At 44.8% G+C, this 22,991-nt stretch overlaps 1 protein-coding gene and 1 long non-coding RNA gene across 2 annotated transcripts in view; both read right to left on the reverse strand.

Annotated features, from left to right (window-relative positions):
- LOC309375068 overlaps positions 1–22,991 on the reverse strand; it is a 605,268-nt gene that overhangs the window by 64,955 nt on the left and 517,322 nt on the right. The gene's annotated exons all lie outside the window — the stretch shown is intronic.
- BEAN1 (brain expressed associated with NEDD4 1) overlaps positions 1–22,991 on the reverse strand; it is a 45,615-nt gene that overhangs the window by 8,023 nt on the left and 14,601 nt on the right. The window contains exons 3-4 of the mRNA XM_081920429.1: positions 20,231–20,350; positions 732–941 (exon numbers count right to left, since the gene is read on the reverse strand). Of these exons, the coding sequence (XP_081776555.1) occupies positions 732–941; positions 20,231–20,350 (330 nt within the window). The remainder of the gene's footprint in view (positions 1–731; positions 942–20,230; positions 20,351–22,991) is intronic.

Raw genomic sequence — 22,991 nt, forward strand, 5'->3', positions numbered from 1 at the left:
CACCCGAGGGTGCTTTCGAACTGCTAGGTTGGCAGGCGCTGGGACCGAGCAGCGGGAGCGCACCCCGCCGCGGGGATTCGAACCGCCGACCTTTCGATCGGCAAGCCCTAGGCGCTGAGGCTTTAACCCACAGCGCCACCCGCGTCCCCCCCAAGAGTTGTTAGCAGACTTCTATTCTCTTCACAAAGCTACAATTGATGAGTTCCCTGGGAAGAGGGATTGATAAACCATTCTGGATAACCAGACCCCTGCAGAGCATGTTTGACTGAGAGCTCTTGAATGGATGAAATTCTTAAATCATCTCTGGAAACTGGTGAAATGCCTTGGTCTCTACGCCTTTCCCCACCAATCCCAGGTTATTTTCATGCCGCTAGGGTCTCATACACACCATACATTTAAAGCACACTGGTACCCAATGCTTTCCAAGTTACTTTGGCACCTGAGGCAGAAAATCCTACAAGCGCTTCTCCCTGGGAGTACAATGCAATAAATGTAAGTCAAGCAACCAATGATTTGTAGCCTTCCATGCCACCCCAAATCTGCCATATCACTCCATCCAGTGGAAAGGCCCTGTTCAAACACACAAAGCCTGGCTTTGCTGTGTCTAGTTTGCAAACTAAGCTCGACAGCAACAGAATGAAAAGGGGCTGGTGGGAAAACACACTGGAAACGTTTGCAGAACATCTATATTTTTGAAGAAGTTATTTAAAAAATCAGAACAGTTCTCTTACTGTAACTGGCATCTCTTCTCAGCTGGAGATGTTGAAAGCACCTATTCTTTCGCAGGCTGCCGATGATGATGGCCACGCAGGAAAGGAAGAGAACTGCTCCAATCACTACACCAGCTACCAGCACAGAAGAATCCGACATGCTAGTGTCAGCCTTGCCTTCAGTGAAGTGGGTAAACTCAGTGATGGGGATGGTCTGGTTCAGATAAATTGCTACACACCAGTGAGGAAGAGAGGAAGAGGGAGAGTTGAGGCGATACTACTGGTAGGGATGGGCAAATTGGTTTATTTTGGTTTCTCTCAGTTCTTAATTTTGCCAGTCTTCAGTTTAATTCTCCACATATCCACATCAGTTCATGATTTTTTTACATGAAAAAACAACTATTCTCTCGTATGAACTTTTGCATGCAATTTTACCTAATACACACTTTTTTTTTACCACTTGGGGATTGAGCCTGTGACCTTCTGCATTAAAAGCAGATTCCTACCAATGAGCTACAGTCCATCCATCACCAGCTAAAGTCCACTCACTAATACACACAATTGTGCAAAGCAATGCTCCCCAATAAAATGCATGTTTGTATGATATTTTCACAAATATATGCATTTTAATCCACCCTTTCCCCCAGTATATGCATTTTTGTACATGTTACTTGGTTGGAGAATGGCACTGCAGAATTCAATGAAGTGCCAGTTTCAGAGGATAGCTGTGTTTTGGTTTGCAGATTGTTTTGGGAAGTGTGGATTTTGTAGGTTCACCTTTAAATGCAAACTGAACCAAATTTCTCCCACATCTCATACTACAACATAGTAGGCCCATTTGCTCCAAAGAGCTACTGTTTTGAGGGGCAGACACACAAAGGAGGCCATGTTAACATAAAACCCACATCCCTATGAAAATCCAACTGCTCACCAATGGGATATACTGAACAGGATGAAAATGGAGTCCGCAAATTCAGGGAAAGGGTGCAGTGAGGGGCAGACACAGGTTCATCACACCCAAACCCTCACCGGCCACTGGCAATGCTCATGTAACCAGATGGAATTGACACCACCAAAAGGGAAGGTGTAAGGAAATTTAACTCCATAAGAGGCAATGGAAGAAGCAGAAACGAATTTTACCAAGTTCCCCCCACCCCACTGATATGTCCACAGTGGCACACGAGAACTCAGGATATGATGGATCTCAAAAGCCAATCACAACACAATCCCTCATCCCTCGTGCTACACACCCTGTGAAAATAAGACCACCAGTGATCTCTTTAGCCTGCTTAACAAAGGTGCCTGGGGAAGATATAGCCAAATATTCCATTTTGCAACTATGCAAATTTACTCACAAGTAGTCCTATTGATGTTAGTAATATTTACCTAGGCTGTGATACACTGTCTCCTGGGTGATTGGTAAGCTTCCATTTGCATTCCAATTTCACCTGTAATGTGCAGCTGGCAGCCTAAAATTATTTTTATGCTAAGTCCCTGCATTAACACCCCATGCAGCAATTAATAAACGTTTCCTCAGGTGCACTCAAAAGGGATATATTTAACGAAGTACGACACAAGCTAATAGACAGAAAATCTACCATTCTGGTGACCTTGACTAGCTCATCTGAGGCGAAAGAGCTGGCCACCCCTTGAGATCACTAACTCTGCCTCTTATTTCCATGCAGCTATCAGATAATGGCCTCCGCCTGGTGCATTGACATCCTTATTAAAGAGTCAGAAGGAATCAGATTGGATCACCAGCAGCCTGCAAATTGAGAATGTCAGAAGCAAAAAAGCGTGTCACCGCAAAGGAGCTCTGGAAATAAATCTTTTCAGATGCCTCTGGCTTCAGGTTATTATGTTGATGTCACAGTACCTTGTATAGGTGCTGCTTCAAATTAAGCAGGTAAACAAAACAAAGCAAAACAAAAAAACCCTTCCAATCTTCAGAGCCAGGGCATCTTTCATCAAGATGATAAATATTGCTACAGCGAAACAAATCACTTGGGAGGCAAAGCGGCACATGGTGTATGATGCTGCCCCTCGCCCCCTTTCTCTGGCAGAAAAACCATTCTGAACTCATGCAAGCTTTTTTAACGGGGCTTCAGGTCCCTTTCCATAAACCATTTCCAGACACTGCAATAATTCCAGTGAATAGGTCAGGGTGGCTTTGTTTGTTGACATCAGTAGTGGTTTCTGCTGGCCCACCTGAAGTCAGGAAAGAATATTCTGCCCCATGTTTTGTCCTGTGATTTTTCTGGGTTAATGGGTTGCAAACAGATTTATTCTGGAAGCAGTTAACATGGACATGAGTGCTAAATTTCTGCTAGATTTCCAAAAGTGACTTCTATATGTCGTGTGAAAGATCACATACGATGCAAAAAATTATTAGGTTAGGAGACATAGGGAAAACGGAGTAGTGGTGCCTGAATGCCTCTTTAGTTTTGCTCATCTTTGCTGTGCTGTAAGTAGATTCTGCCCTAATCTTCCCTCACCTCAAAAATCTCTGTTTACTTTCGAAATCACATACACATTGGTTTGAAAAAGTCCCACTCTAAAACAAAAACTCAGCTACCAAAGAGAAATCAAATCTACCTAAAGTGTTACAGGTTTTTTTTTAATGAAGTCTGCAAAGTGAGATAGGAAGGATCATGTATGAATTCATGACCCCTGTCATAATGATCGCTGGTGACATTAGTTATGGCCTCATTTCCTCTGACTCTGGCACTGAATGGCGTTTTGCTACTCTGCTGCATAAAAGATGGAACGTCGTCAGTGAACAATGTGTTCCTCAGCACGCTTTGCTAGTGCACCTATCTTTTTTTAAAAAAGAAAGCGATTATTCACTATTTATTAGGCTCTGCAGCAAGGAATAAATTCTTGGCTCGTCAGTAAAATTCTCATGCTGTGTTTGCTGCATGTTCAACTGTAAAGTCTCACAGTAAAACAAAAATTCAAATTGATTAAAGGATGAAGGAGAGGCAGAACAGCACTGCTAATTTATTCACCGTTCACTTTGAAGAAAAAACACCTTGAGCATCTATTGCAGAAGGTGGGAAATCTAAAGCCCAAGGGCCAAATGTAGCCCTTCAGGTGTCTGTCTCTGGCTCCCAGGACTCTCTCCAGGCCCTGCCTGGCTCCCTGAGTGCTTTGACCAGGCTAGAATGTGTCAATGAGTTCTGATCATGCCTCTTGCTAGTCTGGATGGAGGATAGAGAGGGCTATGTCAATCTGTGTATGGAGACACTAGCCTACTTTAGAAGGGGGAAAATGTGCTCGTTGCTCTGCCCACTCTTGCCTTTGCCCGCTGCTAACATGTGGCGTCCATTTCAGCTGTGCCCCCTATACATGTCCTCTCTGCATTCCTTATACAACAATATTGCCCCCATTTGATGTATTAAGGGTGCCAGCTTCCTCTCCTCCACCAAGCTGCACGCTGGGAGGATAAATGTAATATTTCCTCTCTAGTGCTGACATGACAGTTTCTTTAAATATTTTTACCAATGTTGAAACTGGGTAGTGTCTGTGATGTGCAAAATGTCATCCTGACTCACTGCAGTGGCACACCGTTGTGTCCCCCCCCGACTCTGACTCGTTTTGTTCTAAAAATATGTGAGCACCAAAAATAAGCAAGTCAACCATTCTAACCTGCTCTACTTGTTTCACATATATATAAATACACACAAACACATCTTATCACAGGCTGTTACTGTGATGCGTTACCAAGCCAACATTAATGTGGAAAGCAGATTGTCACCAGCTTTCATTACAACTTTGATTAATCATCTATACACCAAGATGCACATATTGTTACCAGTAACGCTGCTCTCACAACCTGCATGCTGAAACAAGATCTGCTCTGTAAAGGGGAAAACCAGCAGAAAGTTTTCTCTCTGATCCATAACGGAAGATTGAACTTCCTTGTTATAGGATCAACGGCCAACCAGAGGCCTCAAGGAAGATGTGCAGGTAATAGACCCCCCTCTTCCACAATAGTTCTTTAGAAGCTGGTCTTCAGTTGCATGTATTGCATTGCTAGAGATTGCATTTAACAATCTTGACCGGTAGCCTTAACCTCCAACAGTGTGGATGGCACTTAGTCTTCAGATGAATTATTCCACGGATGTGCAGGAAGAATTTGTGTTCACAAAATCAGAAGGCTGCTGGGAGGAGGAATGCTTCAGGAATTTGATATACGTGAACTCCTAAATGTAATGGTCTGATCTGATCTGTAATTTCTAGACTAATGTGCAGATCAGAATTCAGCTGTCCACTGGATTTTGCACTTCTCTGAATGTGCGCTTGGATGCAGAAATGCTTCTGAATACCAGCTGCTGGAAACCACAGGAGGGGAGAGGTCTCCTTTTCTTAAATCTTCCTTGTGGGTTTCCCACAGGCATCTGGTTGGCCACTGTGAAAACAGGATTCTGGACAAGATCCCATTGGTCTGATCCAGCAAGCTCCTCTTATGTTCTTAGGTTAAATGTTTAAACACCTTTAAAATCTGCATTTAAACATTTTGAGATGATTAAGAAATTGCAGGTTGATGTAGAAATGGAATAGTATTATGGGTAGGAACATGCAAGCCAGAAAGAGTGACATAAGCCAACAGCAGTCAATGGTTACATCACCATTCACAATACACAACAGCCAATGGATGAATGTAAATATACTATTAGATGTGCATACTAAACATGCTTTATTGTTTTCAGAATAATCCGTACACCCCAGGGTGGAATAACATACACAGTTAGAACTAGACAGGTATCTGCTGCAGTCAATCTTCCATAGCCAGGTGCATTTCTACCAAATAGCCTTCCTCAGTGGCAAACCAACAAACCCGAACAAACCGCTGGACCACAAACCTACAAGAAGCCCTTGTGAGGCATGCCCATGTTTTCGATATGCTGTAATCTATTTAATTCCTTTCCCCAATTTTTCAGAAGTTAAAGCTGTGTTGTATTATTGTGCCAAAGTACATTCCTGATCTTATCTCTCTATGGCGCAGGATGTGCTTTGGCAAATATTCTGGAGCTTTATTTTTCCATATTAAGTTGCTCTTGGACCTTTGAAGTAGTACTGTGTTTGTTTCATTTAGCTAAGAAGTGATTACTTTGGATGAATACTGCATGAAGGAAATTAGAGAGAGAAAGCTGATATGCAATTTTTGCCCATGTATTCCCCAACTCATAAGTTCATATCCTGTGTCATGTGTCTGAGTCCTCTATTATATCCCTTTTATTTGTTTTTATGCATTTCTATACTGCTCTTTTATTGGCTTTGGGTTATGTTTTTGTTTTAACGTTTTAATGACACATTGTTTGTTTTTTAGACTATAACCATGCAATTATTTTTTTTAACATTAAGTGGTTTATAAATGCATTTAAATAAATAAAATGAATGTCATGGTTAAGGTAAGGATAGTGTTTCAGCAGTTTCACTGAGTGCTATTTATTGCATTCTACCCTTTATCTTGGTCTCTGTTTATAGTACAATTTTGGTTGGTGTACATTCCATAAAAATTTCAAAACCCCATCTAATATCGCTGTGAGGGTTTAAGTAGAAGTCTGAAGTTATTTCTCCCTTCGCTGAGCTTCAGAGGTTAAAAGGTTTATGCTTTGCCTCATCATTTATTAATTTTCATCACCAGATAACCCAAATAACCTTCATTTTGTGTGATCTAAATTACTTTGCATTTTCTCTTGGGCTCAGTCCATTGGGGAATTCGCTTGCACAAACCCCATCAAAACGGCTGAGCGGCTAAAGAGCGTAATAATCCATTTCTAGTGACTGGTGCCCCGAGTCAGCAAAGCCAGTTTTCAAGTTCTTCAGAATGCTACTTCAAACTGGATTTTAAACAAAACAATGTGGAGAGGCGGAGATACAAAGATATCTCTTGGATAAGCTCACCCCTAAATTCCGAAGAAAAAAATTGTACCCTCAGAGAGAGAGAGAGAGAGAGAGAGAGAGAGAGAGAGAGAGAGAGAGAGATATCAAAGAAGGGATTTCTACATGAACCCCTCCACAAGCTGAATGAACACATGGAGCAGGCTTGCGGGGGACTCTAGTCTAGCACAGATCACAATGTTCTCCTATCACCTGGATGTTCAAAGGATGGTTTGAAGGAATTCTATGCACATATGGATGTTCCACAATGCAAGCAAGGACTCTGCCCAATTAGAGTCCCTCCTCAGGTGGACAAACTCTACCCACAAACATGTGGATGCACACAGAACTGCATTCAACATTTGTTGAGGAGCATGACAGGGGGCAGGGCTGGATGGACCACATTGCACTGTCACCCCCACATCACACTTTCTTTCCCAGAGCCTGATGATACACAGAAGGAGGGCAACTGGCAGCCAGGACAGGTCTTTTTGCTGATGAGTGTTCTGGTCCAGAACATCTGGCAGGCACAAGGTTGGAGAAGGCTTCAGCCATGTTCTCTGAACAACAGGCAGATGAAAACTACAGCTGAACATTTTTAAAAAAAAAAAATACAACCCACTGTGCACCAAAACCAATACCTGAGGCACTGCAACACAATTCTAAAACACATTAGCTGTCATAAAAACACGAGAGCGGATACACAAAGCAATTCAACTGACAGGGAATAAACTTATTTCAATACTGAACTAGAAATACCACAAAATTGAAACAGTATGTTCACCCTAAAGCAATATGTTCACCCTATAAAGACTGGATGAACAACAACAAAAAGTTGTTGTCTGGTGCCAAAAATATATTAATGTAGATGCAAGAAGGTTCCGAGAGAGCGCATTCCATAGCTGAGAGGCCACAACCAGGAAGGTCCTGTTCCTTGTAGCCACCCGACAGAGTGAGGGGGCACTTGAAGGAGGGCTTCTATTATTGATTTAGGGGGTTGCCAAGATACATATAGGAAGAGGCTATCCTTCAGGTAGTGGGGGTCCCAAGTCATGCAGGGCTGTATTAGTCAAAACCAACGCCTTGAGTTGGGTCCAGAAATGGATTGGGTGTCAGTGAACTGCTCTGTTGATAGGCATGAGACCAGGGGTCGGCAACCTAAGGCCCATGGGCCACAAGTGGCCCATGGGCGTCGTTTAACCAGCCCATGGACCCCCGCTGCCTGCTCGGGGACCCCCACTGCCTGCTTGGTTGGCTCCCATGCACCGCACTAAACTGGCACAGAACAGAGCAGGGACCGCATTCCGCTACGCTGGCCAGCTTCCCATTGGCTGCAGGAAGCTCCTGCAGCCAATGGAAAGCTGCACACGCCTCCTCCATGCCAGAAGGAGCACTGGAAACAGCATTTGCGTATTCGTGCACACGCACACACTTCAGCCCACCGCAGGGTCTGTGGGACAGTGAACCGGCCCAAGCCACAAAAACTTTGTCAACCCCTGCATGAGACAATCACACTTTCTATTATAAGGGAAGCTAATGCCACACATAAAGTGAATCATAGAGTTGGAAGAGACCACAAGGGCCATCGAGTCCAACCCCCTGCCATATACAGTGGCTGCCATATACAGTGGCTACTGTATATGTGACAAACAGCAAAAGCACATTGGGAAGGGCAAAAACTATTACAAGCCACACTGGAGGATCATGCAGTCAATCCTGTGCATCATCTTTTCAGATACGATCACAACAACTTCCTGTTTTTCAGGATAAGTTCTACCTCCATAGCCACATTCTCAGCTTCTGCACATGAATTCCCATGCAGGGAATCGTGACACTGATTGACAACTAAATAAGGGCAACCCCAACTTCACAGGCGTGATCATATGCTATGTGAGCTGATGCCACTTGACAAATCTGGGCCCTTCCTATTTGTTTTTGTCAGGGTTATTGGCTGCATTGTTCATTTATGCTTGCTCTGTTTAGCACCCGAGGGTCCTTTTGAAATTCACCTTCGCATCTGCTATGCATCAATAAGTTCTCTGCTCAACTGCAATTTCAGCCTCCACTTTGTAATCAAATGCTTAATGAAAAGATAAGAGTGATCAACTTGAAGATGGCTGGGATAAAATGTTCACTTCTAATTAACAGTGACTCAAGGGCCATTCTAGGAAATGCTCCTGTTGAGCTTCTCTGTACATAGACTGAGACAAGCAAGTTGGAATCTTGTTACCGTGGAAAATTAATACAGGCAGCTTCTGGCAATCTAGGAAGCAACCAACCAGAATTCATATGAAGAGCCAGAAGAATTTCCGAGCCATTGCTTCTTTTTTCTTGTCCCCTGTAAGGGTGTAGTGCAGGGGTTGCTAAGATGGTGTGCTTCAGATGTTGTGGGCTACATCTCCCATCATTCCTAGACAGGATGGCTAATAATCAGGGACGATGGGAGTTGTAGTCCAAAACGCATGGAGAGCACGACAATGGTTACCCCTGTTGAAGTGGATAGATTGCAAGGACGTGCATTGGGGAGAATTATATTCAGGTCCCTGTTCAGTTGTGAGGCTTAATGGATGACCTTGAGCTAGTCACTTTGGGCTATGCCTGCACCATAATGAATTCAGTGCAGATGAAGAAAATCACATTTAAAAAATAGACGAACAAATGGGTTCTACAGCAAAATGTTATGAGCATGCTTGTTCCTTACTAGGCTTATGCCACCCCCACAATATGATGTTGTGCTTTTGCAAACTTTTGATTCCCCCAAGCCTACTGATCTCTTCCTCGTCTGTGTGGGTGATACCGTTTGGCCATAAAAACAATAACACATGAGTATTGAAAGAATTACAATAAGAGATCTTACAAGAGATCTCTGTTTTCTTGTCTTCATGTTTCTTTTTTTAGCTAAATTCTAAATGAAAGGGAAAGCGGAGCAGCACCAAAAGGCAAAGGCAAAAAAAGCAAAAGGGCAGAGAATTTTTCAGCCGGTGTGACCCCCCCCCCCAGAATATATTGAATTTAATGCGCACTGTCTTTTTTGACAAGATACATCTCTCCCCCAAATACATTTGCCTGTTCCAGCAAGGGGTTTTCTCAAATTACCCCTTCTCACATGGAATCTCCCAAAGGAGTTTATCGAACCACTGAAAATCTCTGAATAAAAGCTGGTTGGGAAGGCTGAGGGCAAACAGGGGAAGCAGGGTCCCCTAGTTGTTCAGAAAGGGAAGTAGTGGTGGAAAGGAAGCACCCAGGGTCAGCTCAAGACAGTTCGCTGCCTGAGGCAAAGACAGGAATGGCAGTTAAATCTTATTTCAGCTCTTGTAAGGGGCTGACATTCTTGTCTGTTGCTGGCGAGCATAGGGCAGAGAGGGGGACGCTGAGGCCTCCGTGTCAAATGAGGCCCTCCAGACCTCTCACCTCAGGCCGTTTGACCAGCCCTGCACTGCACCCTCCTTGAATGTTTTTGCTTGGCTGGAATGTGTCTTTGGACTGATAATGCTTCTTGCCTGCCCAGATGGAGGATAGTCACTATTCAAAAGCCACAATTATTGCTCTAGTCAATCTTGCCTCTGGCCCTGCCCCCTCCCCCCGAAATTTGCCCAGAAGGGAAGGTGGCTCTTGGGCTAAAGAAGATTCCCTGCTCCTGGTTGAGGGGATGTGGGGCAGGCTGCACAGCACATATAGCTCTCTTCTTCAATACTTGTTGCTGCTTCCTGCCCATCAGCATTTGCTGCCTGAGGAAGGCACTCATTTTGCCTAGTGATAGGGCTGGTCCTGTTGGCACCAAGCACCAGAGGAAGCAGAAGAAGAGGCAAAACCTCAATATGGTAGAGCAGAAAATCACGAATCTTTAATATTTTTAATAGGCCTATGCAATACAGCTGTAGGCAAATAGGGAAATCATTTCAGATATCCTGCTGAATGTTAGGGGACACCGAGGACATAATTAGCAGGTGTGGCCCCTCCCATTCTTCACTTGTGTGTATGGGGGAACAACTGGAATGAACCAATTGGAACAACTGGAATGAACCAAGGCCTTCAGATTCTGCATCTGATTACAACAATAGATCTTACCATGTACAGTGGTACCTCAGGTTACAAACACTTCGGGTTACAAACACTTCAGGTTACAGACTCTGCTAACCTGGAAGTAGTTCCTCGGGTTAAGAACTTTACCTCAGGATGAGAACAGAAATCGTGAGGTGGCAGCAGGAGGCCCTATTAGCTAAAGTGGTAACTCGGGTTAAGAATGAACCTCTGGAATGAATTAAGTTCGTAACCAGAGGTACCACTGTATAATCTATCTTCACTTTGGCTCAAAATGTCAAAAATCCAGAGCCAAGAATTGTGCCTCATTATACAAAATCTCTCACTTTCCCTGTAGGCATGCAGTCCTTGCACAAAAGTTCACATGAGACAGTGGATAGAATGAGGTTCATTGTCTCTCGATAAATGACACTTGCACATCCCCCCCCCGCGGTTTCCTGGTTATATAAGCTTTAAGACATGAACAATGCTGATAAAGACATGAATATGTACAATGAAAGACAGGCTGCTAAATTATCAGCTAAACAAAGCAAATATTTCCCCCTTCAACATAGCCCTGGCACAACACAGATCCGAACAACTTTTTTTTTTAAAAAAAGCTTTGATTTTATACTACTATAAAATCTATCGCCCTGATCTTGCCACTGTGATCCATGCAACGGTCACCTTCAGGTATGATTATTGTAACTCACTCTACGTGGAGCTGCCCTAGAAGCTGACCCAGAAACTCCAACAGGTGAAGAATGCTGCGACGAGACTCCTTACAGGGTCTTCGCCGCAGGATCACATTCATCCAGTGCTATATCAGCTTCAATATGGAGAGCCAGTGTGGTGTAGTGGTTAAGAGCTGTAGTCTTGCAATCTGGGGAACCGGGTTCGCGTCTCCGCTCCTCCACATGCAGCTGCAGGGTGACCTTGGGCTAGTCACACTTCTTTGAAGTCTCTCAGCCCCACTCACCTCACAGAGTGTTTGTTGTGGGGGAGGAAGGGAAAGGAGATTGTTAGCCACTTTGAGACTCCTTAAAGGGAGTGAAAGGCAAGATATCAAATCCAAACTCTACTTCTTCTTCTTCAATAGTAGAAGTAGTAGTAGTAATTTATTTTCACCCCACCCATCTGACTGGGTTGTCCCAGCCACTCTGGGCAGCTTACAACATAATAAAACCTTAAACCTTAAAACACTTCCCTATACAGGGCTACCATCAGATGTTTCCTAAATGTTATATCCTTAACATTTGATGGGAGAGCATTTCCCAGGGTGGGCACCACTACTAACTGAAGCCAATGCTACAGTCAAATTTTGCTTTCAAAACCATGTGTTCATATGCCCATCATGCACTGACATAGGGAGAGGTTGCACTGACAGGTGCTGATGGGAGTTGTAGTCTAAAGGGCTACAGATTGGGGAAGGCTGCTCTAAGAAGTCAGTAGAAGATAAACTACCACTTAACCGTTCTCCTCCCAAAGTTGGGTCCACTGGTAGCAAGACACTTGGCTGTACCCAATTAAGTTCTGTTCAAAAGACACCCATTGAAAACAATAGACCTAAGTTAACCATGGCTATTAATTTTAAGAGTCTACTGAGAGTAGAACCAACAGTGACTACAACCCTGGGCAACTGGCAGGAGGAGAGGGGAATCACGGTTTTCCTACGCGGGTTATTTATAGTATTTGGCAGGAAATTGTATGTGTGCAAAATAAAGAAGTATAGAGAAGTCTCATCTTTCCCAAGACTTTGTTTGGAGATTAGCCCTGCCCCATCATTATCATCAGCAGCATCGTCATTTCTTAAACTCGTTGTTAGCATTCCATTTCCATCTAATGATTCGCCTTGCCAATTTCGCCTTCCTGAACCGCTCCCATTGTAGCAACTGACTTCTTCCTCGGCAGACACTGTGGTCATCTGGCTTCCTTGAAAAGCCGGAACAAAATGCTCTCCATCACTTCCTTTCATCTGGCCATTAAATAAATGAATACAGGATATTAGGTTAAGGCGTTAATGACTCAGCAGACCGGGGGTAATTTGGAAATTGCTTCCGATCTCAGCTGCGGTGATGCACTGCCAACATCCTTCTCCTGGCAATGTCTCTTTCTCCCATGGACACCCACCCACCCAATGTCTCCCAGATGTCTTGGCATATTGGGAAAACCTATTCATTCTTTGAGTCACCCATGTATGAATGCATTCTCAGAGAGGGGCAAAGGCAGACACGGAAGACATGCTTATATTAAAGTGAAGGCATTTGAAAGCATGAGTTGTCCTCCAGCCTATACAGAAAGTATCCACAGAGCAATATGCTAGATTGGTTTAGCAAATTCAAAGTGAATCATGCTTCTGAGAAGACATGTGTGTGTAAGAAGGAAGTGTGAATTGCTATGCTGGATCAGACAAAGGTTTGTCTAGTATAACAGGTGTGTGCAATCAGCAACCCTAGGACCTAATTACAAAAGCCCCCTGCAAGAGACCAGTCATCCAGCAAGAGCAATCTGTCCCTCTTGCAGCAGATTGCTCAGTGGGGAGGAAGAGGGAGACAGAGATGGGGAGCAGAAAAAGAAGAAGAGAGTAGCCCCATTCACCCCTGACTTTGACCCCACCCACAGTCAGTATGCAGACTGACAGCTTACCTCTGAGGAATTGTGGTTCTTTATAGAAAAAAGGTTGGCAGCCACTGTAGGCTAGCATTCAGTTCAGCTGCCAACCAGATGATGCTTGAGAGCATCATCCTCATAAGTGGGCCGTGGAAGTGGGATCATCACTTCCATGGCCCACTTCCCAGAAGGAGGTATTCAGCTATATAAAGCCCCCATACACAGAGGTTCTGTTTAGCAACCGGTCATGTCCCACCATGTCTCCTGGCAGGACCAGCCTTCAAGCGTGTGAGACCTTAGCAAAAGAGGAAGATCAAGCACTGACGGGATTCCACAGGAGTCAGTGGAGATTAATAACTCACCTTGGAATATACCTAACATCAAAGAAGCTGCAGGTCAGGAGGAACCAACGCACCCTGACTGGTTTTACCTCCTCATTAAGACCTCAAGCAAAGACACAGTGGCATGTCTGTATGGAGGTACAAGGTCCATTAGCAGCAGAAGGACACTCCCTGAACTCTTCTTGTGAGTATGATGCTTGATTTCTCAAGTGCTCTGCATAAGGGCCCTGAAGTGGTGGGGCAGCCACACTAACCATTAAGCTGCTCAAATAAAGACAAACCAGTGCGGAAGCAACATCTCTTCTTGCCTCTGTTCCCTCTTGGACAGCACCCTTGCTGTTCTAAATCTCCTGAATTTTGACTTACTAGACGGTTCCTGATAAACTGAGCTGTGTGGTATACAAAGCAACCAATCTTTCTCTAAACCATGACCCTTCCATGAAAAACCCTTCCATGATTTTAAGAAGTCCTGTAAACTACTGCCCTTCATCACATCTTGTGATAATGAATTGCAAATAGTTCAAGGTTCTTTATTTCAAAATTTTTGTTTCAAAATTCCAGTGGTACCTCTGGTTACGTATTTAATTCGTTCTGAAGGTCCGTTCTTAACCTGAAATGGTTCTTAACCTGAGGTACCACTTTAGCTAATGGGGCCTCCCGCTGCCACCGTGCAATTTCTGTTCTCATCCTGAAGCAAAGTTCTTAACCTGAGGTACTACTCCTGGGTTAGTGGAGTCTGTAACCCAAAGTGTTTGTAATCTGAGGTACCACTGTACTTACAAAGATATAAAACATAATAAAACACACTTATTACAGATAAAGAAATACAAAGAATAGCAATACAAAAGTTAGCAAACTCATTTAAAACAGCACAAGACAATTATAAAATGCCTCCCAGAGTTTAAAAGAAGACATGTTCAGCACCAATCTAAAAATGGAAGAACTTCTCAAAAGAAATGGGAGAGTACCAGAATCACAGGGCCAGCACAAAAAAGCCTCTGTCCCTGGTACTAACCAACTGGAATGTCTGAAAACAACAAGGCCAACAAGGGTTGGACCTTAAGCCTTTAGCACCCCTGTAAGGGAGTCTAGGCTGAGAGAAAGTAATGAGTCCAAGCTCATTCAATCAGCTCCAAGTCTACATGAGGATTTGAACTCAGGTCTCCACTCCAAAGTGCTATATGGGGAATGGCCATAGCTCATGGGTGGAGCATCTGGATTGTATACAGAAGGTTCAATCCCTTGCATCTCCAGGTATGGCTGGGAAAGAACCCTATCTAAAATGCTGGACAGCCACTGCCAGTCAGTGCAGACAATATGGAGCTAGGTGAACCAATGGTCTCACTCAGTATAACACAGCTTCCTATGTTCCTAAGCACCATACTGCACTAGCAAAATACTTTGCAAACCAGGTAAATGAAAACAGGCCATTATTTAAACATGTCATTCCTAACTTCTGAAAGCATTATAGTTCCAGAACTGCATTATGCTTTCCCTGAACCTGTAGGCTGGTTCTAACACAAGGAAGTGAGGCAGATAGAATGGGACTTGACTAAGTCAGTGTTTTCCAACCTTTTTTGGGCAAAGGCACACTTGTTTCATGAAAAAAATCTCGAGGCACACCACCATGCCAGATGGGGAAAGGTCACTTTTTACTTATGTAAAAAAAAAAAAAATAGTAACAGCATAGAAGGTAATGGTTAGGCTAGCATCCCTCTTCCAAATATGCTAAGTTTTTATTTGCAGGGACTGTTCTACATGGGAAAGCATTCAGCACTGTCATTCTCCCATCTGCCATCTGAATTGGTACTATTCTGGGTCAACTTACTCTGCTGCATGTGTAGATGAAAATGGCACCAAGTGTGGGGGGTTTTGGCCCTCTCTGAAGTGCTTCTCTGCAAGATATGGTAGGATGTGTTACACAAGTAAACACTTGCAGGGTATGATAAAGAGAGCATTCCAAGAGTGACTTGGGATGCTATGAAGATGCTGCAAAAGTGGGCATGTGATTATTGCACGCCTTAAGCTAATGCTGAATACCCAAGAGTGTACAACTGGACTGCTGAATCCTAACTGGGTGTACTGAAAAGATGCTGGATGAGACCCAGACCAATAGTACCTGCAAAAGCAGCGTTATTAAAAGCAGCTTTCCCTTTGAACATCTCTTTGTTCAAAGTGCATCTGAAAGCCTAATGACCCACTGGTTCCTTAGGAGTGAGCTTTAATGCAAGGATTTTGATGTTAATCCATGGATCAGATGTGTGTGTGTGGATAATCGCATTGTTGGACAGTCCTTTCTGCCTGTTGGCCGTTAGCCAACGACCCCCTCCTCCGCCTGAATGAAATGTGCCCCGTGGGAGCGTTGGGACATCAGAACCACGAGTTATAGTTATCAGGGGCGCCGACTTATAAAAAATATTGGGGGGGCCCATACCGGGGTCCTGCCGCTGGTTCGCTCGGGTAGCCGGGAGAACGCAGTTCAAGGTGGCGGTGTTGGGGAGAGACCCTCGCTCAGGGCGCCACGAGACTTGGCAGCCGGCGGCCTATCTGGGGGGTTTTGGAGCATATTTCGGCGGAGCGATTGGGGAGGGGGGGGCTTGTTGCTGGATTCTTCAGCTGGGCCGGAGATCCGCTGCTGGGGGTCCCTGGGCCGAGTTGTGAGCACGGCCTGCTGAAGGGAGATCCAGCCGATTGCGCGACGGGGACAGCCGGGGCTCTCCGGCTAGGGCGCGCGGCTGGCTGGCTGGCGAGGGAGCAGGTGGGGAGGAGGCGGGGGTCCTCACTCTCTTAGGAAACGCACCCGCGCGCCCGATTGCCACGAAGTCCGAAGGGTGCGTGTGTGGAATTAAAAAGCAAAAACGAGATACGGGCAGGGCAGGCAAAGAGTTTTTCGCAAGAGGATGGAGGGCAGGTTGAAGAGAAAATCACTCAGGATGAGACAGTCAAATCAGCCATGATAAAATGGGCTCAGGATATTGGGTATAACATCATGTTTGAGGACTGGGAAAGGTTATGGACCACCAGAATGAAATTCACGGCATGTAATGCCTTGAAGGAAAATATTATGAAAATGATTTATAGGTGGTACATGACCCCAGTCAAGCTTGCAAAAATATATCACCTGTCTGATAATAAATGTTGGAAATGTAAGGAGGCTGAAGGGACATTCTTTCACCTCTGGTGGACTTGTCCAAAAGTGAAGGCCTTCTGGGAAATGATCTATAATGAGTTAAAAAAGGTATTTAAGTATACCTTTCCCAAGAAACCAGAGGCCTTCCTCTTGGGCATTGTTGGCCAGAAAGTGTTAAAGAAGGATAGAACTTTCTTTATGTATGCAACTACAGCAGCAAGAATACTTATCGCAAAATATTGGAAGACACAAGATTTGCCCACACTGGAAGAGTGGCAGACGCAATTGATGGACTACATGGAACTGGCTGAAATGACTGGCAGAATCCGAGATTTGGGAGAAGAAACAACGGAAGAGGACTGGAAAAAATTTAAGGACTATTTCCAAAAGCAATATAAGTTGTATGAATGTTAAAAATTTACACGATTCGGAAACTATAGCTTCAGCAATTAGATTTGGGAAACAGGAAATTATATTTTAAGTAAGAAAAGGTCAAAATCTAAGGTAATACTATGTTTAATTTAAGATATAAGTAACTGATGAAAAGTATGTTAAATTTAGAGGTATAGTATTTGAAAAGTACAAAATAAGGTACGAAACAAGGTAATAATTTGCTGATATCTTTATTATAAAGAATGCAGGGTAAGGGAGATGCGAGGAAGTCCAGTTAGTTATATAAAAAATGTGTTGAATGGTTGGTTTTCTTTTCTTCTTTTTCTTTTTTTCTTTTTCTTGTTCTTTTACTTTTTTCTTCAGTGCATGTTTCTAACTTTGTATTTGAAAACTTTTCTGGGGTGCAGGGAAGTCTCAGAGCCGGAGGTTGGGGAAGGGACCCCCTTTGCTCTGCCCTCTTTGCTCTCCCGTCTTAGATTCGCATGGGGGTCCCCGCCCGAGCTTGCCTGGCCACCGGGCCACACAAGGGCCGCGCTCTACGCGGCGCACCTTGCTAGCTGCGCAGCTGTCCTCCGCGGCTGCGGAGCGGCCCTGCGCCGGTGCCCAGCCCCTCTGGGCGCCCGCTGCGCTGCCAATGACAAGCGGGCGACGTCGCGGGCAGGGAAGGCGTCACTTTCTTTCCCGATCCTTCATCCTCCCAGTCTTCCAGCCCTTTTTTGGGTTGGAAGCTCGTCTCGTTCACCCTTCTCCTTTCTTCACCCTGCGTGCAATTTTCCTCCCTCATCTCCCTCCCCATTTCTCCTTCCTGACTGACTGACTGACTGACTGACGGGCTCGGGCTTCGGCTCGGGCAGCCACAGCGTCGGCGGTGTTGGCGATCGGCGGCGCGGGGGGATGGCCCTCCCGGGGGAGCCGGCGCTGCTCAATGGGGTTGCCAAGGAGACAGGCCAGCCGCCCCCCGCCGCGCCGGTGCCCGTTATCGAGCTGGTGCGCGCCGGGCGCCCTATAAAAGCCGCGGACGCGCCAAGCTCCCTCTCCCGCCGCGCAGGAGCGATGCCTCTCTCTGGCTCTCCCTCCGCGCAGGCTGAGGGAGGGAGGGAGTGGTGCGTGTGACCCGTCTCTGCTGGGAGACCAAACCCAGCAAGGCAGAGTCGCGCGGAGGCGCCCAGGCAGCGCTGCTGGCTGCGAGGAGGAGCGCCAGGCAGCAGCAGGAGGCGCGGCCTCTCCTCGCCGCCGCCGCCCCGCCTCTCGCCGCCGACTCACCCGCTTCCCTCCAGGCAACATCTCGCGGCACACCAGGCAACGTCTGGTGGCACACTAGTGTGCCGCGGAACACCGGTTGGGAAACACTGGACTAAGTGTTAGAATATGTGGGCAGAGTTTGGCCATCCACCTATCGAGGAAACCTTTGGGTCTAAGACTTGCTGACATAACTCCTGAAAGGTTAGACCCACATAACCAGGAAATCTCTTCCTGAAAGCCCACATTGTTAGTTGGCATTGTTAGTTCCAGAAATGGCCAATGAAGGACTTCCTCCCAATGCAAATATCAGGATCAGATGAGGGATTTCCTTAAACTGGCTGCTGGAAAAGATTGCATTGCCCCTCCCCCATAGAGATCCTGATAATTATCAGCTGCCTTCCATTTGAAGCAATTTACATTACATCCCCATCCTGGGTGCATGTTAATTGCAGAGACACATTAAACATCTCATGCAGTTTCGCCCTTAAGTATGCTCTTTTCTTAAGTGCACAGAACAAATGTTAGAATTAGGAAGGATGGAGTGGGGAGGAGTAATACAATGGGGAAGGAATTGGCATGCAATGTGCTTTTACGAATGTGAACAGAATCCCAGTCAGTAAATGCTGTGCTCTCTAAAATTGCCAGCTGGTTGCAGATACCATTAATTGATCCTATTATAAAAGTGCCTGACTCATTATGCAGTAAAGAGTTTACTTGTGAGTAGCACATGGAGGATTCAGCTGACATCTGCTGTCTTTCTGAAGCCATGCACACTCCATACTGAACTCTGTCTTCCTGTCAATGATAGGGATATTTCAAGCAAAAAACAAACCGATACATAGATGCGTAAAAAGAAAAATCTAAAAGATAATTATATTTGCTAAAAAATAGATTAAAACATCCCATCCAAGCAAAAGTGTAGGGCTGCCTTCAGATGTCTTCTAAAAGTTAGGTAATTCTTTACCTCCTTCACATCTGAAGGGAGGGTGTTCCACAGGGAGGGTGCCACTACCGAGAAGGCCCTCTGCCTGGTTCCCCGCAACTTTGCTTCTCGCAGTGAGGGAACCAGCAGAAGACCCTCAGAGGAGGACCTCAGTGTCTGGGCTGTATGATGAGGGTGGAAACACTCCTTTGGAAATACTGGGCCAAGGCCATTTAGCGCTTTAAAGGTTAGAACCAACACTTTGAATTGTGCTCAGAAACACATGAACAATGTGCTTCATCATGCCCACAGCTGGTTAACTTGAAATTTCATGTTGGATTCCCCCCTTACTGGATCAACTCCGCTGTTTAACTGCCTTTTTTTTGGGGGGGGGGGAGATGATCTACAACTTCAGAAGAATCACACAGTACAGCCATATTTGGGTGCATGGCTTCAGAATGATGAAAGTAGTGAGGTCACATAATTAAATGCTTCCCTTTCTCAAGAACTCCCTGCTCAGGGGCAGCTGCAGTTAACAGATTATGGAGAAGGTTAGGGTAGCCTAGAAAGAGTTCTTTCTAATGTGCTAACTTTCCTAGTGGAGGATATTATTGACACGCAATCCTAGCATTTTGAAGCTGTATGATCCAAGGCGGGCTGTGCCATGATCTCATGATCTTCCTAACTCTTTCACAGTGTTCAAAGGGAAGTCCAACCACCGTAGACATGCATACCTACATGATGGCAATAATGTCTGATGTTTTACTGTGTTTTTATATATGCTGTAAGCCACCCAGAGTGGCTGTGGGAACCCAGCCAGATGGGCAGGGAATAATAATAATAATAATAATAATAATAATAATAATAATAATCTATAGAGGTACCAACCAAACCACTCAGACCCATCGAAGGTCTCTGGCCTGGTCAGTATGAATATAACTGATCCCGCTGAAGAATATCCTGAAGGATTACTCACTTGAACAGGTGATCTTGATGGACCCATAGTCTTTGCCACAGTTCTTCTTGAAGTGGCAACGCAGGCAGTTCAGCAGGCACTGAAGTTCCTCCTTTCTGCAAGGCTGGATGCTCTTTTCATCTGGGGGGAAAAGAGAGGAAGAAAAAAAGGGGGCAGGGGCAGGTTGATCAAGCAGTGAAATATGTACATTAACAAGGGCTCAGATCTTTGCAAGACTCATTGAAGACTCATTGCTTGGATGAGAGTTTTGTCTTGCTGTCTTTCCACACAACTCAGGAGCAAAAACCAGGCTTTGCCTTTCCTTTTATCAGTCAGTGGGAAAACAGTGCAGGACTCAAGCAAACCTCTGCTAATTTGAATTGTGTCTCTAAGCTTGGGCATTGTGAAATTCAAAAAAGTGCAAATTTGGAAGGATAATGTGTGAAATGAATCTCAGCTACCTTTCCAAATTTGGACTTTTTTTTTAGGAAGTACGAGAAAGGTATGTTTACATTAAAATGTGAATGCCAACCACCACCATCTTTAGTCAGGGGTGATGGGAGGTCACAGTGCAATCAAAACCTCTGCAGGGCCACAGGGACTTCATCCCTGCCATGAAATATTCTTGGGGAAGGGTGTGGGGAGCAACCAGTCTCTGAAATTGTCTCCCTGCCTCTTTAAGCCCCAGGCAGACAGAGAAATCACATCTCTGTCTTGGCTGGCTCAGCATTCACAGCTGGGCCCTGTTTTCTGCTGCCAACATTCACTGGCAGTTGGAAGGCAGAGGGCACAGGGGGCCCTTGGCACCTGCCAGTTTTTCAAGGGTGGGCTTGGGTGGGAATTCATTTTGATATCCCAATATTTTGGAATGTATCCAGTCCTAGTCCTACTCAGAACAGACTCAATGAACTTAAAGAAAAATACCTTAGGTAGAGTGGGATTATATGAGTTGGTGGTATATGCATAAATCAAATAAATACCGGCATCCTTGCCACCCCCTGGGCTCAGGCCACCTTCCTCTCTTAATACTTTGGCACCATGCAATGATGTAATGGAATAATTTGAAAGTGAAAATAAATGAGAGGCTGACCACAAACCAACTGCTCTTTGCAATCAAGGATTAGGAGACTGGTAGCCTAGCCTTCAGCCAGCCTTGCAAAAGGCAGGCTGCCTAAATCAGGTTTTTGTTTCTCTTCCAGTCTATTTAATTCAAGGCCTTTGTGTCAGCTTTCATAGCCCAAAGCCCATGCAGTTAGGCGTAATTGTTTGTGATTTGCAATTCTCCATACAGCTGCTCCAGCAGAAGATGTCAGTACCCCCAATGCATTCCCCAAATATCACTGCCTCTGACCACACGCTGGTTTTGTATGGCATAGGCAGCCACAGGCTTGCAGAAACCTGGAGGCCCAGCTTTGCATGGAGACCCATAATGAGATCAGTTTGGCTTCTGTGCTTTTAGCACTTGGCGGATAAACATTCTCTGCGCAGCCAAGTCATTAGTAGCAGGTATCTAAAAGTCAGAATCTTGGAAACAAGGACATTTCCCCAACAAGGGCAGTGTCGACTCAGCCTCCTCTAAGTCACAAAACATATATACCCCAATCTAGCACTCTTTACAGGAATATTAAAAACCCCCAAGACAAGACTGTCTTACAAATAGCTGCCCACAAACTTACTAACTAACCTACAACTATTTGAGTAGCCACAAATACTTAACGTCCACAAATATTACAATGGCCCCAAAGTGAAAAACGATATTCCAGTCTGCAATAGGTTTTATTTATTTTTTGGTGGGGAGAGTTTGAACTTTATTGCTAGCTGGCAAGAAACAGTACTGAGGTGCTATGAAGGTTGTTTTGGAAAGACTGGTGCTGCTTTAGACGACCACAACGTCTGCTTGCTTCCCACCTGCTCAAACTGTCGGTTCCTAACAACACAGGCTGATCAGCAGAGCAGCAGGCAGAAACACAGAAAAACACGTGTTTTTGAGAACACACAGCTAGTCCTGAAAAAGCATCCTTCTCCCTTCTCCACAAAGCAGCAGCTAGTTATTACAAAAGCAATTCAGGTTTCTAGTACGCATCTCTCCACTAGGAAAGTGACCCTCTGAATCTTTAGAACTTCCTACTGCTCAGAGAAGTGCAGATTACAACAATTCCCTTTATTTGCAAAGTTTAGGGATGAGTATGGATCCTTATGTAGGTAAAATAGTGCCATCCATGCAAGAGGGAGATATCAGCAAACTTGGGGGAACCTCATGTTTTGCAGAAATCTCAAAAATCTTATTTGGTAAAAAAAATCTAATACCCAATGATGACTGGGCATGTTCAGTAGACACTGAATACTGAGTTGCTGTTGGAGCAAAAGATGGAAAACTGGATAGGGGGGCGTGGAATCGAGTTTCCTGGAAAAGAACAGAGCTAGCTATAACCCTGAATAGGAATATTCCATTTTTATGGATTCACAAGGCCCTTTCTCGTCTCAGTATGCAATCTTATTGCTGATATAAATCGTATCATATTCAAGATTTGCCTGCTTCATGTCTCGTCTGTGCAATAACCCGATTAGTTTCCAAAGCCATATGAAAAAATCCTCACCTTCTTGTTGTTGCAGCCGCTTTCCTTCCCACCCCCACCTTCTCCTTATTATAAAATGCTCTTTGGCTTCACAGTACATGGAAGCTGTGTTTGAAAATAAAATTGCACCAAAGCTATCAAAACAGGTCTCTGTTGTACTAATTGGAAGTGTTAGAGGAGGGCTCTGGGGAATGGTATGATATTTA

Source organism: Podarcis melisellensis (assembly GCF_964234715.1).
Source record: "Podarcis melisellensis genome assembly, chromosome: 8".
In the NCBI taxonomy this organism is placed as follows: domain Eukaryota; kingdom Metazoa; phylum Chordata; class Lepidosauria; order Squamata; family Lacertidae; genus Podarcis; species Podarcis melisellensis.